Raw genomic sequence first — 17,508 nt, forward strand, 5'->3', positions numbered from 1 at the left:
ACTCCACAAAGTACTACTATGTGGTCAGCTCTCTGGACCAGGAGACAGCTGCTCAGGTCAGTGACTTCATCCAGTCTCCTCCAGAGGAGGATAAGTACCCGGCTTTCAAAGACCTTCTGATTCGGACCTTCGGCCTCTCCCGTCGTGAGCACGCCACCCGCCTGCTTCATCTCAATGGCCTGGGGGACAGATCCCCATCCGTCCTAATGAATGAGATGCTGGCATTGGCCAAGGGACACAAGCCCTGCCTAATGTTCGAACAGGCTTTCCTCGAACAACTACCCGATGACATTCACCTGCTGTTGGCTGACGCTGATTTCAGCAACCCGCGTAAGGTGGCTGCCCATGCAGATGTCCTGTGGAAGGCCAAACACAAGCGCGGTTCGTCCATCGGCCAAATCGCAAGGCCGCGAGCCCAACACCTGCCTAAACCAGTCCCAGCAACCGGGCGACCACACCCCAGAAACACACGACAACAATGGCAACCAGCTGTGTTTCTACCATCAGAGGTGGGGCGCGGAGGCCCGTCGATGCCGCCCACCCTGCAAGTCAGGGAAACACCAGCGCCAGCCGCCGCTAACGGCTACGGCGGCTGGCCGCCGACAAAGCCTCCTATTCATTTGGGACAAGCAGTCCGGGCGGCGTTTCCTCACCGATACTGGAGCAGAGGTCAGTATTTTGCCCCCGACCGGCTGTGACACTCGTAACAGGCAACAAGGTCCGGTACTCAATGCCGCAAATGGCACAACGATACGGACTTTCGGTACCCATACACTTTAGTTACAATTCGGCGGCAGCTGTTTCACCTGGACCTCCACCCTTGCCACCGTCGCCCGACCACTCCTAGGAGCCGATTTCCTTCGGGCCCACAACCTGTTAGTTGACCTGCGGGGGAAACGGCTAGTCCACTCCAGAACCTTCCAGACCTACCCCCTGGGAGAAACCAGCCGACCAGCCCCACGCTTGTCCGGCAACAAGTTCACTAAGCTCCTAGCCAAATTCCCATCAGTTTTGGCACCTCAGTTTACGAATTCTATGCCCAAACACGGGGTGCAACACCACATCATTACCACAGGGCCACCCCTTCATGCCCGAGCACGATGACTACCTCCAGACAAGCTCCGCCTGGCAAAGGAAGAGTTCCGTCGCATGGAGGAGCTGGGGATTGTTCGCAGGTCAGACAGCCCCTGGGCCTCCCCCCTGCACATGGTCCCCAAAGCCACCAGTGGGTGGAGGCCCTGCAGCGACTATTGCAGGCACCTTAGACCACCCGAACTGAAATACAGCGCTTTTGATCGGGAACTTCTAGCACTGTACTTGGTAGTACGGCATTTCCGGTACTTTTTAGAAGGCAGGCCTTTCACCGCCTTCACTGACCATAAGCCTTTGTCCTTCGCCTTCTCCAAAGTCTCTGATCCCTGGTCAGCTCGTCAGCAGAGGCATTTGTCCTACATTTCCGAATTCACAACGGATGTCCAACGTGTCTCCGGGAAGGGCAATGTCATTGCTGACGCACTTTCCAGACCGACCATCCACAGCCTGTCCCTGGGTATCGACTACAGGGCCCTGGCTGACGCACAGCAAGGCAATGACGAACTGCCCAGCTACAAAACCGCAATCTCGGGCCTGCAGCTCCAAGATTTCTTAGTTGGTCCTGGTCAGCAGACCCTCCTTTGCGACATCGCAACGGGTTAACCCCGCCCTATAGTTCCTGCAGCCTGGCGGAAACGCGTTTTCGATTCGATACATGGATTGGCGCACCCGTCCATCAGATCAACTGTCCGGCTGGTCACCAGCAAGTTCGTCTGGCATGGCCTGCGCAAACAGGTCAGGGAGATGGACCAGGACTTGTCAGCACTGCCAGACATCGAACATCCAACGACACACCAAGGTCCCGCCACAGCAGTTCAAGCCTACCTGAAGAAGGTCCAACCACATCCACGTTGACCTCGTAGGCCCTCTGCCAGCTTCAAGAGGGGCCGGGTACCTCCTTACCATCGTGGACCGGTTCACGAGGTGGCCAGAGGCAACCCCTCTATCTGACATCACGACTGATTCCTGTGCCCGGGCGCTGCTCACAACTTGGATCTCACGTTTTGGTGTTCTAGCCCACATCACTTCAGACAGAAGCACCCAATTTACCTCCAGCCTCTGGTCTGCATTAGCGAACATGCTGGGGACACAGCTGCACACCACCACGGCCTACCACCCTCAATCAAATGGGTTAGTGGAAAGTTTCCACCGCCATCTGAAATCAGCCCTGATGGCCCGCCTGAAGGGTCCTAACTGGGTCGACGAACTGCCTTGGGTCCTGCTCGGCATACGCACTGCCCCCGAAGAAGACCTCCATGCTTCGTCAGCTGAACTCGTGTACGGAGCGCCCCTGGTCATCCCAGGGGATTTCATACCCTCCCTTCGGGACCAAGGGAACAACCCACAGCAGTCCTGCAAAGACTGCGCGAGAGGCTCGGCAACTTGGCCTCGATTCCCACTTCGCGGCACGGTCAAGCCCTGTCCTGTAAGCCCAAAGAACTACGAGACTATAAGTTTGTTTTCGTTCGCAGGGGCACACCTCGGGCACCGTTGCAATGACCATATGAGGGGCCATTCCGAGTCATCAGGAATAATGGGTCCACCTTTATTTTGGACATTGGGGGCAAGGAGCAGGTCTTCACGATGGACTGCCTCAAACCGGCCCATTTAGATCTACAACAACCAGTTGAGGTTCCAGCACCGCGACGCAGAGGCCGACCTCCTAAGCAGCGGCCAACACAGCCCACGAACCTTGGGGACCGTATCGCTGGTTCTGGGGGGGGAGGTTGTGTAGCGACTCACTGTCTGAGCAAGTGAACCGGCTCGGTGGTCGGGTCGCGCGTCGTTGAAGCAGCGAGGCCCAAGATGGCAGTGGGCCTTTGTCTTCCCTGAGTGACAGGGAGAACCCGCGCGCGGGAAAGGTTTGATGACGTGGCGTATACGTCATTGCCGTTTTGAGTGGGCGGGAACAGGGTCTCTTAAAAGGCCCGTGCAAGGCGGGAAAATAAACCAGTTCTGTTCTGAAACCCTACGACTAGTGTCTTGTGTTCATTCCGCGGTAGCGACTGCTACAGCTGTGTAGTTTGTCATCTTTGAAAATTCTATAGATAATGGAACAGTTCCTGCAGATTAGAGAGTGGCATATATAACCCCACTATTTAAGAAAGAGGAGAGAGAGAGAGCAAACAGAACAATTGATGAGTTGGCCTCATCAGTTTTGGGAAAATGCTAGAAATATGATAACAGGACACTTAGAAAATATCAACAGGATTAGATAAAGCCAACATGGATTTATGAAAGGGAAAGCCATCTGGAGTTTTGAGGACGTAATTGGCAAATCAATAAGGAAGAACCAGTGGATGTGGTGCAATTCAATTTTTAGCAGGCCACTGATGAAGTCCCAGTGTGCTGGTAGTTTCACCACCATTTTTTTAAAATGTCCTTCTCATACTTTGTTGGGGTGGCAGGTGATGGCTACTGCAGGGATCAGTGCTCGAGAGAGTGAGGGAGTGGGCAAATATACAGCAGTTTGCAGTATACCAAGGTTATCCACTCCAGTCGAGAAAACAAAGGCAGGGTATGATTAAATGGTGAGGGAATGGGAAATACTGATGTACAAATGGATCTGGGTGTCCTTGTACACCAATCACTGAAAGCAAACATGCAGCTGAAGCAAGCAGTTAAGAAGACAAATTGTGTGTTGGCATTCATTGCAAGAGGCATTGAGTACAAGAGCAAAGATGTTTTACTACAGTTGTACAGGGCCTTGATGAAACCATATCTGGAGTATTCTGTGTAGTTTTTGCCTCTTTGCCAGAGGAAGGATAAACTTGCAGAGGAGGGAGTGCAGTGAAGTTTCACCAGACTGATTCCTGGAAAAGTAGGGCTGTCACATGAGAGAGATTGGGTCAACTATGCCTGTTTTCAGTACAACTTAAGAGTGAGAGGGAATCACATTGAACAGGGCTACAAAGACCAAAAGTGGGGAGGGATGATTTTGCTGGCTTGGATGCCTAGAACAAAGGGTCGCAGTCTGAGGATGCGGGGTCAAACATTTAAAAATGAGGCAAGGAGTCATATATTCACTCAGGATGGTGAACACTGTGAAATTCCGCACCACAGATGATGGTTGGGAGCCAAGTTGCTGAAAGTGTTTAAGAAGGAGGTAGTAGATTTCTATACATAAATGGCATCAAGGCATATGGTGAAAGAGGGAATATGGTATTAAACTAGGCGATCAGCTATGATCATATTCAATGGCACAATAGGCTCAAAGTGCCAAATAACCTACTCCTGCTTTTTTTCTATAAATTTAGAAGAATAAGAGATGATCTTATTGAAACATGCAAGGTTCTGAGGGATACTGAGAGAGTATCTGGGACTTGGGGCAAAGTTTCAGAATAAAGAATTACCCATTTAAAATGCTGATGTAGAGGAATTTATTCTCTCAGAGTTGACACATTGGAATTCTCTACCCTGGATTGCTGTGGAGGTGGAGTAAAAGAGATGTGGCCAGAGTGCAGGGAAGTGGTTTAAGACTGGAGCAGGCATGATCTTGTTGAATAGTGGAGCAGGCTTGAAGGGCTAAATGGCCTCCTTCTGCTCCTGTTTCTTTTGTTTGTATTCAGCTGTGACTTTTACTTGACTAAGGTTGCTTATAGAACTGCTATGTAGCTTTAACATTAGTGATTATTATTGCATATGTGTGTACCTCTGGATGAACTGGGAAAATCCGGAGAAGTAGATTTTGTTGGACACTACTTGGTACATCAATTTTATTTAAAGGGGAGTGCTCTCAACCAACGCACGTTGTCAGAGGTCATTGTGGAGTTATTGAGAGGATGAGGAGAAACCTAGCTTAAAGAAAGTCAAAATTCTATGCACAAAAAGATCTAATATTTAAGTGAGCTGATGTCTGTCCTGATGCAAAATGGAGATTGTGATACCATCACCTTTGTGGGTCTAGGTCCTTTGAAGAGTGGGTAGTGCAACATCCATACTATTCTGTATTTGAGTTCGGGTCATGCACACACAATTGAGAGTACAATATAAGCATTAATTTGTGTCTGAGTCCAAGTGTCCATCATGTGCTGAATAAAAATTATGAAACTAATCCTGTTGGATCTGAATCCCATTCTTGGCTCCATGCAATGTGCTGACGACACTCTCTTTGGTTTCTTAGGTTAAGCAGCTCAATAGAGCAGAGTGCTTCCTCTCGACTCATGAGGAGACACAAACGCAGGAGGCGGAGACATCGCATGAGACACATGGACAGGGTGAGATTGAGAATAGTACCTGACATAGCAGAGGATGGATTGGGAGAGGGGAGAGCTGCCAACCATACTAAATACACAGATGTATCAGAGCACCATCAATGTGACAAATTGAATCATTTTTTTCCAGATTTTTATCTTAAAAATTCAAAATTGCTCAGTAAGCTCATGCAAGGGTAAAATCTGTGGAAGGGAAAAATACTTCATAAATTTTATTATAAATGAAAAAATTTCTTGCTCTATTAACCTCGACAACAAGGTTCCTAGGTACAATATGAGGCTATGAAAATTGTTACTTGCAGCAAAGTGCCATTAGCAACAGCAACAACTTTCAATGACATAGTGCATTGATAATGGATTTTATCATAGTAAAAAGTTCATTGCAGTTCATAGGAATATCATCAAAAAAAGTTTGCCACTGAGCTGCACAATGAAATATCAGGGCACTTGGCCAAAAGCACAATCAAAGAGGTAGGTTTTTAAGAAGCATCTCAAAGGAAGAAAAGCAGAAAGCCTGAGAGACTATCAAAGGGAATTAATTAACTTATGGTCTTGGCAGCTAAAGGCACATGACAAATGGTGAAACAACAGGAAATGGAATGGATGGATACTTTTTTCATATAAATGCCACCCTAACTCACTGTCTTGTCTTCAAAGGAAATGTGGGATTGCAATAAGCCAGATTAAGTCCCTTTATCAGAGAGCAACTTCATCTTTTCAACATATCCCTCAACACTACCATGTAGCCATGAACCTCTACCAATCTATCCACTTTCTCTCTACATGCCTTAAACCCACCTTCATCCACAGCCCCCAATTAATCTTGTCATATCTCTTAATTCCAATTACCCATCCTCTCACCAAAGCTCTCTTTCTGAATCCTTAGCATATTTCTCAACTTCCCCTCCCCCTGCAGTGTTCTTTCCAATAATTATACAACAACTAACAGCAATAAAACGGATGGTCTGTGCAATTATCACTTTGTTTTCTATTGTAGACAAAAAGTTTGAGGATGTCTTAAGATTGTAAAAGGAGTGATAAAAATTATGTATCTGTTTTTGCTCCATTAGAAATGTTTCAAGCAATAAAACAAATCAAAAATGGTTCTCTTAAACAGCTGAATAAATGTTTGTTTCATACAGTCCTCATCATTGAGCAGCATCACAGACTCCACCATGTCGCTCAATATTATCACTGTGACGCTAAACATGGGTGAGTGCTGTGTCCTTTTTTGACTATGTAAAGGCAAGGTTGAAATCTCAGTATTTGTTTTTGGTGGGGTGAAGTGAGTTGAGGTTGGTGTCAGTGGAAAGTGTATTTGTAAGTAAGGCTTAAAGGAATGGTATATGTTAATAGCAGAATACAGTTTATTGTTTATTCAGCACCGAAATTTGGGCTTTGTCAGAACATATTTGCTTGTGTCTTGGTTGGAGCGTGTTTGCCTGGCCTCCCGGTCACAGCATGTTTGTTTGGAGCTTGTAGGGAGCTTATTTGATGTACATACAGTAATAAAGTTAGCTGAAAAGTTTTTTCTTTTCAAAATTTCACTTTAATGAACTTGAGCTGATTTCAATATACCAAATTAATCTGAACAGATATTTAAAATGGAAAGGACATGTTCTGTTAATATGCAAATCTGAGAGCAGATGGGGCATTGTTGCTGGGTGTGAGGCAAGGTGCCACACTGTATATATGAAAAATCAGAAATCCAAGGTTTTCAAGAGTTTAGATAACCAAAAAGTTATTTGATTTGTAAATGTGATTAAAACATGAATATAATCATAGATTAAAAACTATGATTTTAAAAACTAGATCCACAAGTATGAAGTCACTTGCATTTGTGATATAGACCCTGCAACATACATTCTTGGGGATCGTTCTGAGCACATGATGTGTATGTGCCTCTCTGTCTGCTGTATTTGTTTTATGTGCTATTACCTCACCAGTTAGCATTATTCCCAAGTTGAGGTCTTGCCCTTTTTCATAATAGTCTTTATCACTGATGACAAACCTAAATCAATTCTAACCAATTCCTTCTTTATTTCAGAGAAGTACAATTTCCTGGGGATTAGCATTGTGGGTCAGAGTAATGACCGGGGAGACGGCGGGATATACATTGGGTCAATAATGAAGGGGGGAGCAGTGGCAGCAGATGGCAGAATTGAGCCCGGCGACATGCTTCTGCAGGTCAGTGCCCACGTCATTTCCAAATAATACCTTTGGCCAAGAGTTGATCTCTGCAGCTAAAGTACACAAGCTCCAGGCCTCCAGCCCTGGGAACCATGTTACATATCACTGTATGTGTCATACCTATAAATGTTTTGTTTTGAGAAAGTGAAGAATGCAGATGTAATGTTAGTCCCATGCTGATTCTGGTCTGTGGAATCACTTTGAATGAATGTTGTTTCCTTTCATCGAATGCATGAACCACTCATTTTTTTTAATCAAATCCAGGCTGAGACATGGTGTTTGTGGATGGAATGCTCAGAGAAGCCCACTGCAGAGAGATACAATTTCTAAAAAGAAAACATTAAGTTGACAGAGAAAATATAAGCATTACGTTTCCAATATCTATGACCTCTGTCTTGCACAGTGTGCTTTGAGTATCCTGTAGGGTATGGTGGTGGTGCAACAATTGAGATACTGGACTAGAAATCCAGAGGCTTAAGTTCAAATCCCATCGTGGCAGTTGTGGAACTTGCATTCACTTAATAATCTGGAAATTTAAAAAAATGTCATTAGTTATGATGATTACAAAAACTGCTGGATTGTCATTAGAGTCCAGCTGGTTCACTGATGCCCTGCATGGGAGGAAATCTTCCGTACATACCCAGTATGGCCTCTTTGTGACTTCAGACCCACCAATGTGGTTGACTCTTAAATGCCTGTCTCAAATGGCTCAGCAAGCCACTCAGTTATCCATATCGGCTACATTGAAACAGAGAAGAAATAAAACCAGATATTCCACTCAGCATTAACCTAGACGGTTAAGGTATGGCAAAGTCACTCAGCTCAATTGATGTTGCATGGTTCTTTTTATGAGCTGTAGTCAAAACTGAGAGAGCTGTGCCATTGACTTGCCAAGCAATAGCCTGATATACTCATGCTTACAGAATCGCACCCTATAGACGATGTGCCAGACTTATTCACAATACCTGGGCGCTGTCCCATTGGCAGGAAAGACCCACCAGAGGGGACTGCACATTGGTTAGATAGGTGGTAGAGAATTGCACTGAATGTCCTCATCATTGATTAAGACACCATGAATTCTCATGGCATCAATGACAGTGGGACCCAGCATGTAAGTACTAAAGACAAAGCTGAAGAATTCATGAACACTGATCCTTGACTGGCGGAAGGTGGTAGCTGTTCAGCTAGATTAGATCATGGATCTTGGCTTCCCCTTCAGATCCCCAGCATCACAAAAGTCAGTCCATAAAAAGGTGAACCATTTTCTCTGAGTGCATATTGTTCCTTGGTTATATACTGTAATGCATCATTAATAAAAATACTTCTGTTTTTATCTCACATGTCATCTGGAGATAATGTGTTTTAAGAGGAATATCAGAAATTCTTTAATTGGTATGGTGCAGCACCAACAAAGTTTCTGCATCTACAAAGGCATTCAGGCCGTATTACAGACAAAATATTGTGGTATATCTTAGAGTCATACAGCACAGAAGCTGACCCTCCACCCCACCATGTCCTTACTGACCATCAAGTACCTATCTGTACAAAGCTTAGATTTCAGCACTTTACCCGTAGCCTTCTATACCATGCCGTTTCAAGTGCTCACCTAAATGCAACTTAAGTGCTGTGAGATTTTCTACCTCCTCCACCCCCTCAGGCAGTGTGTTCCAGACCTGAACCACCCTCTGAGTGGAAAATTTCCTCAAAACCCCTATACATCTCCTATCCCTTATCTCAAATTTATGCCCTCTGGTTATGGACACATGGAAAAGGAAAAGCTTCTCACTATCTTCCCTTTCTACACCCCTCATAATTTATTTATCTCAGTCAGGTCATTTTTCAGCCTTCTCTACTCCAAGGAGAAAACATGCAGCCTATCCAGTCTCCCCTCATAGCTGAAACGCTCCATCCCAGGATACATCGTGGTGAATCTCCTCTGCACCCTCTCTAGTACAATCACATTCTTTCTATAGCACGGTAATCAGAGCTGCACACATTACTCCAACTGTGACCTGAGCCATCTTCCTTGACCACATCTCATTTATTTCGAGCACTTTTGCTCTCACCACCTTCTCTTGGACAAAGCAAAAATGGAGCTCCTCTGGTCCTCTCTTTCCATGACTTGGTTACTCACACCCCATAACCTTGCAATCATGATGAATCAGCCATGAATTCCTCAGTATAGCTGTGAAAGGTTGGTGGCATGGTGTGAAACATCAGCTGTTCATAAAAAAAGCACAAAGTTCACAAAAAAATCAGCCTTGAGGTGAGATGGTAAGTGGAGGTGACTTCAAGATGGTGACCACATCTCATGATTAAGCTGGCCTATTTTAAATTTGTTTGTGACTTTATCTGAAACCTGCCTGCCCCACATTTCTCCTTCTGTCTCCTAGTCCACTGTACCAGTCCCTGATTCCTTCACCAGTGTTGGATCTTTCCCCTGATCTGAACTTTCATTCTGCTCCACTCTCTAGGTCAACGACGTCAACTTTGAAAACATGAGTAATGATGATGCTGTGAGGATTCTCCGGGAAATAGTCTCAAAACCTGGGTATGTGAGATATTTAACTAACTTGTGTCATGGAGGCAAAAAGTAATTGCATTTACATAGTTGTAATATCTGGATGTTCCATGGTGCTTTACATCTAATAAAGCAGACTCATCTTTGTAGTGTAGAAAACCCAACAAAACAACTGGCTATTGCAAACAGCAGTTTCAAATACTGGCACAGGATCTTCAGTGAGTACTATTGCTTTTGCACTCCAGGGAAACTGCTCTTCCTTGGTACTGCCCCCGTGCAGCTCTTCCATGATGCCGATGCTTCTACTGGACAGCTCACTTCAGCACCAATGCTCTTATAATGTAGTTCTCCCCGAATAGGACACTTCAGTATCAGCCTGGAGCTCAAGTTTGTGAATCAGCACCAATGCACCTAGCTGAAGTGTTAACTCCATGGTTTACTTATATGGAAGTAGCAGGGAAGTAGGAACTGGATAAACTTTGGTTTGAGAGGTTTAGTTCCTGCATAGTGCCTCATTACCTTGGATTAGGGATGGGTGAACAGCTCCCAGCTCATTGGATTGGGGATGGGTGAACAGCTCCCAGCTCATTGCACATTGCTATGTAACCAGGCACCAGGATATATTCCTATGTGGATTCTGACCAAGGTTATAGTATGAGACTTGGGGAGGGAATTATGGATGCAAAACTCCCTAGCATAGTAGTTTTTGTAATCAATGCTATACAATAGTAAGAGAAGACAGAACATGTAGACAGGAAGTCATGTGATTGGGTTGGCAAAAGAATGATTAGCTGCTTTTGGTGAATCATTCAAGCTTGATCCAGGGTTTTGGATGAAAGCAGCATGGCTCTGTACTGTTAGCTAATTTGAAGAACGTAGAACAGTACGGGCCCTTTGGCCCACGATGTTGTGCCAACCTGTATAAACCTACTCCATGATCAATCTAACCCTTCCTTCCTACACAACCCATAACCCTCCATTTTTCTTACCTCCTTGTACCTATCTAAGAGTCTCTTAGAAGTCCCTATTTTATCAGCCTCTACCATCACCCCTGGCAGTGCATTCCAGGCACCCACCACCCTCTGGGTAAAAACAAACCGAAAAAACATACCTCCAGCATCTCCCTTAACTTTCCTCCACTCACCTTAAACGGATGACCTGTGGTATTGGCCATTGCTGCCCTGGGGAAAAGGTGCTGGCTGGCCACTCTTTCTATGCCTCTCATAATCTCATACACTTCTATCAAGTCACGTCTCATCCTCCTCCGCTCCAAAGAGAAAAGCCCTAGCTCACTCAATCTTTCCTCATAAGACATGTTCTCCAATCCAGGCAGCATCCTAGTAAATCTCCACTGCACCCTCTCTAAAGCTTCCACATCCTTCCTATAATGAGATGACCAGAACTGAACACAATACTCCAAGTGTGGTCTAACCAGAGTTTTACAGAGTTGCAACATAACCTCATGGCTCTTGAACTTGATCCTCCAACTAATGAAGGCCAGCATGCCATATGTCTTCTTAACCACCCTATCAATTATGCGGCAGCTTTGAGGGATCTATGGATGTGGACCCCAAGATCCCTCTGTTCCTCCACACTGCTAAGAGTCCTGCCATTTACCTTGTATTCTGCCTCTAAGTTCGATCTTCTAATGTGTACCACTTAACGCTTTTCCGGATTGAATTCCATCTGCCACTTCTTGGCCCAGCTCTGCATCCTGTCTATATCCCATTGTAATCTATGACAACTTTCTACACTATCCACAACACCAACCTTTGTGTCATCTGCAGACTTACTAACCCACCCTTCCACTTCTTCATCCAAGTCATTTATAAAAATCAGAAAGAGTAGGGGTCAAAGAACAGATCCCTGTGGAACACCATTAATCACTGATCTCCAGGCAGAGTGTGCTCCATCACCCTCTGCCTTCTGTGGACAAGCCAATTCCGAATCCATGCAGCCAAGTTTCCATGGATCCCAGGCCTCATGACTTTCTGGATGAGCCTACCATGGAGAACCTTATAGAAAAATACAGGAATAAAGGCTGCAAGTGATCCCCGTGGGGGAAAATCAACCAAGAATATGATTCCAGTTCATTATACAGTGCCTCCTGGTAAAAAGGATGCTTCTCTATGTACGTGTCTATGTATGTGTCTGTGCCATGAGTATATACCTCTTATCTATGTGTCTCTTTCAATGCATGCCTTCTGTGCATGTGTAGCTCTGTGTGTATGAGTGTATACTTAAGATATATTTATTAGTCACATGTACACCTAAACACACAGTGAAATGCATCTTTTGTGGAGAGTACTTTAGCGAAAGGTGGAAAAAGCTGACAATATAAGCACAGAGAGAGAGAGCTAATGCTTGACATGTTCTCCCAATGGATACAGCAGATAAAGTTATCTGTATTACTGTAGTTGGCATCTCAGCCCAATCCTAGTTCCATGTAGAATTCTATGAAAAGCCCCATTAGTGCTCTCTCTTTTTCTTGCACAGTGTTTTTTCTCTGCCCTGAACCATAAGGGCCTTTGGACTTAATAACTCATTATTGCTGATCCTCTGTTGCCTAGTCTTGGCAATGCCTGGTAATTGTTCCATTATGTTTGCCTCTCCAGACCTATCAGTTTAACAGTTGCCAAGTGCTGGGACCCCACTCCCAGGAGCTATTTTACCATTCCCAGGAGTAAGTATCACCTTCATCATTATGGAGTGATTATGGACCTGAGTCATACTGTTAGTTGCCTGAGATCTGGATTTGATTCCACCTTCTGAGGTTTTGACAATGGGGTGTATTTAGCTTTTATTTTCTATTTTTGTTATTTTTAATGTAAAATTTATTTTTTTTAATTTTATGAAGCTTCTACTTGTTTATTTAAAATAAAACTAATGGAATCTGGTTTAGATTCTATTCTTCCTTTCCTTTTCTCTGCAAGTTTGTATTTGTGCATGCCAGCCCCTTCCATTTTCTCTCCCTTCCTCCTGTGCACCACCCTTTCCCTCCCTCCTTGCCTCCCTCATCCTCCCCCCTTGCTTCTCCACTCAGCAGCAATACGTTGCAATTGTATGGCAGATGGACTATCTCTCAAAATATGAGGAATGTGCATCCCATTTAGGAAAGAAGATGAGTCACCTGCTTCTATTGAATAGCCCAACAGCTGCCCCTGGAGCTAAAGCAATGCAATTACAATTCTCTTTGCAGCATAACCCTGACTTGTAATTTGAACTCTAGAAACTGAACAGTAGCTGGGAAATATCATTAGAAATGAGTATTTCAAGCTCTGCTGAATTTTCCTTCAGGTCCTGTTGCATTCCAGAAGAATCTACTGTGCTCATAGTTTTGACAAATTATAATCTTGCTTGCATGCAAATATCTGTCCCTAGCTGCAAAAATTGTCCAATGCTGATTGGAGGCAGGCAAATGTTTATCGAAAGTAGCCATCTCTCCTTTCTGCAACTAACACTGTGATTGCAGAAATATGCCACAGGTAAGAAAAGCCAGACTAAATCTTTTCCTCTCACTCAGCAATTGGTGGTCCTGCAGGGATGGTTAAGCCTTTGTCTGACACTTGCAGGTCTTCAGGTGTTTGATTTTTGTCTCTCTTCCGTTTGTACTGAGTACAGCTCATAGTCTAATCTGTCCTCTGTTGGCCGGTGTTTATAGCAGAACCAGTGAGACCTATTGACCCAGCAGCCTGGATTTCCCATACCACTGCCATGACGGGAACATTCCCCCACTACGGTATGAGTCCCACCACCAGTGCCATTACCTCTACCAGCTCTTCACTAACCAGCTCCATCCCAGACTCTGAAAGTAAGTTGCATTTTGTCTATTTTTTGTATCCCCTCAATCTCAGGCTAGCTCAGTCTATGTTCAGGAGTTGCGGGTGAGGTGAGCAGTGGTGTGAGGCTGCTCACTGCAGTGGGGAAAGTTTTGCAAGTCCTGTGTTGGTAAAGTAGTTATTGTGGGAAGGTGAGCATGAAGCCTTTTGAGGAAGTGTTTCAAGGTCACATTGTTATGACACTGGCAGTCCCTATTGCCCTGCTTCTGTATACTTATTTCTTTAAAGATCTGTTTTTAACTCTGAGAGATGAGATCCTTTTAATCAACAAGCTTCAAAATCTGAGCCTCTGTACCTCCCTCTACAACTGGATCTTCAACTTCTTTATCGAGAGACCACAGTCAGTGCGGATCGGTAGTAACATCTCATCCTCACTGACATTCAACACAGGTGTACCTCAAGGATGTGTGCTTAGCCCACTGCTCTACTCTCTCTGCACTCACGACTTTAATTTTTATGTTTTTTTGTCTTGCATTGTACTGCTGCCGCAAAACAACAAATTTCACAACATATGTCAGTGATAATAAACTTGATTCTGATTCTGAGACCCTCTTGTCCTTCCTCTATACATGTTTCTTTACAGATCTGTTTTTAACTCAGATGAGATTCTTCCTTGAGCCTCAGGCCTAGATCATTTCGGAAACATGATCTGCACTGTCTGCACACAAAGTAGTGGGGATAATATAAAAATCAGAGGGTGGGAGCAGGGAATCAGGTTTGTTTAGGGAAAGGATTGACTGCCTTGTTTGATCAAGGGACCCAAGAAAGACAACTTCTGCATTAAGGAAAGCAGGGTTTGCAAGAGATCCTTGGTATTATAGAGGCCTAAAGATTCCTGGGGGCTCCAGAAGAGTTCCCAGCTTGCAAATGCATAAAGGTAAAATTCTACGTGGACTTCTGGTCACTCTGCCTCCCTTTGGTTTGGTTCCATGTGGGCTGTCCTGGATTTCATGCCAAAGTGGGATGTTGTTGAAGGGTCGTATTCTGAATGGAGGTCGGTGACCAGTGGTGTATCTCAGGGGTCTGTACTGGGACCCTTACTCTTTGTGATTTTTATAAATGACCTGGATGAGGAAGTGGAGGGGTGGGTTAGTAAGTTTGCGGATGACACGAAGGTTGGGGGTGTTGTGGATAGTTTGGAGGGCTGTCAGAGGTTACAGAGGGACATAGATAGGATGCAAAGTTGGGCTGAGAAGTGGCAGATGCAGTTCAACCCAGATAAGTGTGAAGTGGTTCATTTTGGTAGGTCAAATATGTTGGCGGAATATAGTATTCATGGTGGGACTCTTGGCAGTGTGGAGGATCAGAGGGATCTTGGGGTCCGAGTCCATAGGACGCTCAAAGTGGCTGCGCAGGTTGACTCTGTGGTTAAGAAGGCATATGGTGTATTGTCCTTCATCAATCGGGGAATTGAATTTTGGAGCCAAGAGGTATTGTTGCAGCTATGTAGGTCCCTGGTCAGACCCCACTTGGAGTATTGTGCTCAGTTCTGGTCGCCTCACTACAGGAAAGATGTGGAAGCCATAGAGAGGGTGCAGAGGAGATTTACAAGGATGCTGCCTAGAATGCGGAGCATGCCTTATGAAAGCAGGCTGAGGGAACTCGGCCTTTTCTCCTTGGAGAGACGGAGGATGAGGGGGGGACCTGATAGAGCTGTATAAGATGATGAGAGGTATTGATAGGGTTGATAGTCAGAGGCTTTTCCCCAGGGCTGAAATGGTGGCCACAAGAGGATATAGGTTTAAGGTGCTGGGGAGTAGATATAGAGGAGATGTCAGGGGTAAGTTTTTTTTACTCAGAGAGTGGTGAGTGCATGGAATGGGCTGCCAGAAACGGTGGTGGAGGCGGATACGATAAGGTCTTTCAAGAGACTGTTGGATAGGTACATGGAGCTGAACAAAATAGAGGGTTATGGGTAAGTCTAGTAATTTCTAGGGTAGGGACATGTTTGGCACAGCTTTGTGGGCTGAAGGGCCTGAATTGTGCTGTAAGTTTTTCTATGTTTCTATGTTTGTCAGACCATGACTTTTCCATGTCCAATAGTCCTCAGCTAAGGCAAGAATCAAGATCAGAAGATGAAGTCAAGATGAAGATCAACCATTATCTGATTGAAAGATAGAACAAAGTGTATGAAAGGCCGCTGTTCTTAAAGTGGAAATACATAAGACTCTTTGTCAGCCTAAAGCCCTGAACACTTCTTTCTCCCCACACTCTACTGCTCCTACTGTTCACAAAGGATAGGCTAGGTCCTTTGATATTTTGATGATTAAATCCTTTACTACCCGTTTGTTTGTTTGTTTAGAGTTTGAAGATTGGCCACTAACGGTTAAAAGTGAGATGCCAGTCATTGTCAAGGCAATGCAATTGTCTGACTCGGGACTGGAGATCCGTAACAGACTGTGGTTGAAGATCACCATTTCAAATGCGGTCATTGGTGAGTATCACCACCCGTGGGGCCATTCCCATTCCTTTCAATTTAAGGATCTTGATTTCACCAGTCATTCCTACTGAGATGTGTGTTTTTGTCTTTACTGAGTTTTCTCCAGTTCTACGAATTTGCCCATCAGATAAGAATTTCCCTATCCTTCCTCCCATGGATCATATTTCTTGCTCATCCTATTCCATTTGGCATTCTATCCTTTCTAATCCTTCTAACTGTAATTCATTTAGTATTTGAGGGGTTTGTCATTCTGAACATGTGAATTAGAAACAGAAATAGACCACTCAGCTCCTGAAGCCTAATAAGAGCTTCACTAATCTGAAATCTCGGGTTTGTTTTCTGGTCTACCTGTGGTAATCATTAACTTCCTTGCTTATCGTGTATCTCTCTATCTCTGCCTTGAAAATATTCAAAGATTCTGCTTCAACTGCCTTTCAGGAAGAAAGTTCCAAAGACTCATGGATTTTGAGAAAAAAAATTACTTCATCTCTGTTGAAAGTGGGCAACCCCTTATTTTTAAACAGTGATACCTCATTCTAGATTCTCTCACAAGAGGAAGCCCCATCACCACCTGCACAAGGACCCCTCAGGATCTTGTGTTTCAGTCAAATTCCCTCACTGTTCTGAATTCCAGAGGATAAAAGCCAATCTTTCCTCATTCAGGGTATTAAGCTAGTTAACCTCTGAGCAGGATGTTGTGTTCCTAGCAGTTGGTTGAATTTATCCAGATATTCTTAATATCCAGATATCTATTCATCTGTGTTTTGAATGAACATGACTAAGCCTCCACAGCCCTCCAAGGGAGAGGATTCGAAAGCTTCACCATAGAACCAAAGAACAATACAGCACAATACAGGCCCTTCAGCCCACCATGTTGTGCCGACCTCTAAACCATGCCTAAGACTATCTAACCCCTTCTTCCCACATATCCCCCTATTTTAAATTCCTCCATATGCTTACCTAACAATCTCTTGAACTTGACCAATGTATCAGCCTCCACCACCACCTCAGGCAGTGCATTCCATGCCCCAATCACTCTCTGGGTGAAAAACCTCCCTCTGATATCTCCCTTGAACTTCCCACCCATTACCTTAAAGCCATGCCCTCTTGTATTGAGCACTGGTGCCCTGGGAAAGAGGCGCTGGCTGTCCACTCTATCTATTCCTCCTAATATTTTGTATACAAAATATTAAGTGAAGAAAATTTTCCTGA

The 17,508-nt window shown here is 44.7% G+C and overlaps 1 protein-coding gene across 4 annotated transcripts in view; it reads left to right on the forward strand.

Moving 5' to 3' along the window:
* LOC127583280 (segment polarity protein dishevelled homolog DVL-1-like) overlaps positions 1-17,508 on the forward strand; it is a 121,319-nt gene that overhangs the window by 94,950 nt on the left and 8,861 nt on the right. For all 4 annotated transcript variants that reach the window (XM_052039064.1, XM_052039065.1, XM_052039068.1 and 1 more), the window contains 7 exons: positions 5,216-5,309; positions 6,449-6,518; positions 7,354-7,493; positions 9,971-10,047; positions 12,633-12,700; positions 13,679-13,828; positions 16,159-16,290. In XM_052039064.1, the coding sequence (XP_051895024.1) occupies positions 5,216-5,309; positions 6,449-6,518; positions 7,354-7,493; positions 9,971-10,047; positions 12,633-12,700; positions 13,679-13,828; positions 16,159-16,290 (731 nt within the window). The remainder of the gene's footprint in view (positions 1-5,215; positions 5,310-6,448; positions 6,519-7,353; positions 7,494-9,970; positions 10,048-12,632; positions 12,701-13,678; positions 13,829-16,158; positions 16,291-17,508) is intronic.

The sequence above is a fragment of the Pristis pectinata genome, chromosome 26 (assembly GCF_009764475.1).
Source record: "Pristis pectinata isolate sPriPec2 chromosome 26, sPriPec2.1.pri, whole genome shotgun sequence".
NCBI lineage: Eukaryota > Metazoa > Chordata > Chondrichthyes > Rhinopristiformes > Pristidae > Pristis > Pristis pectinata.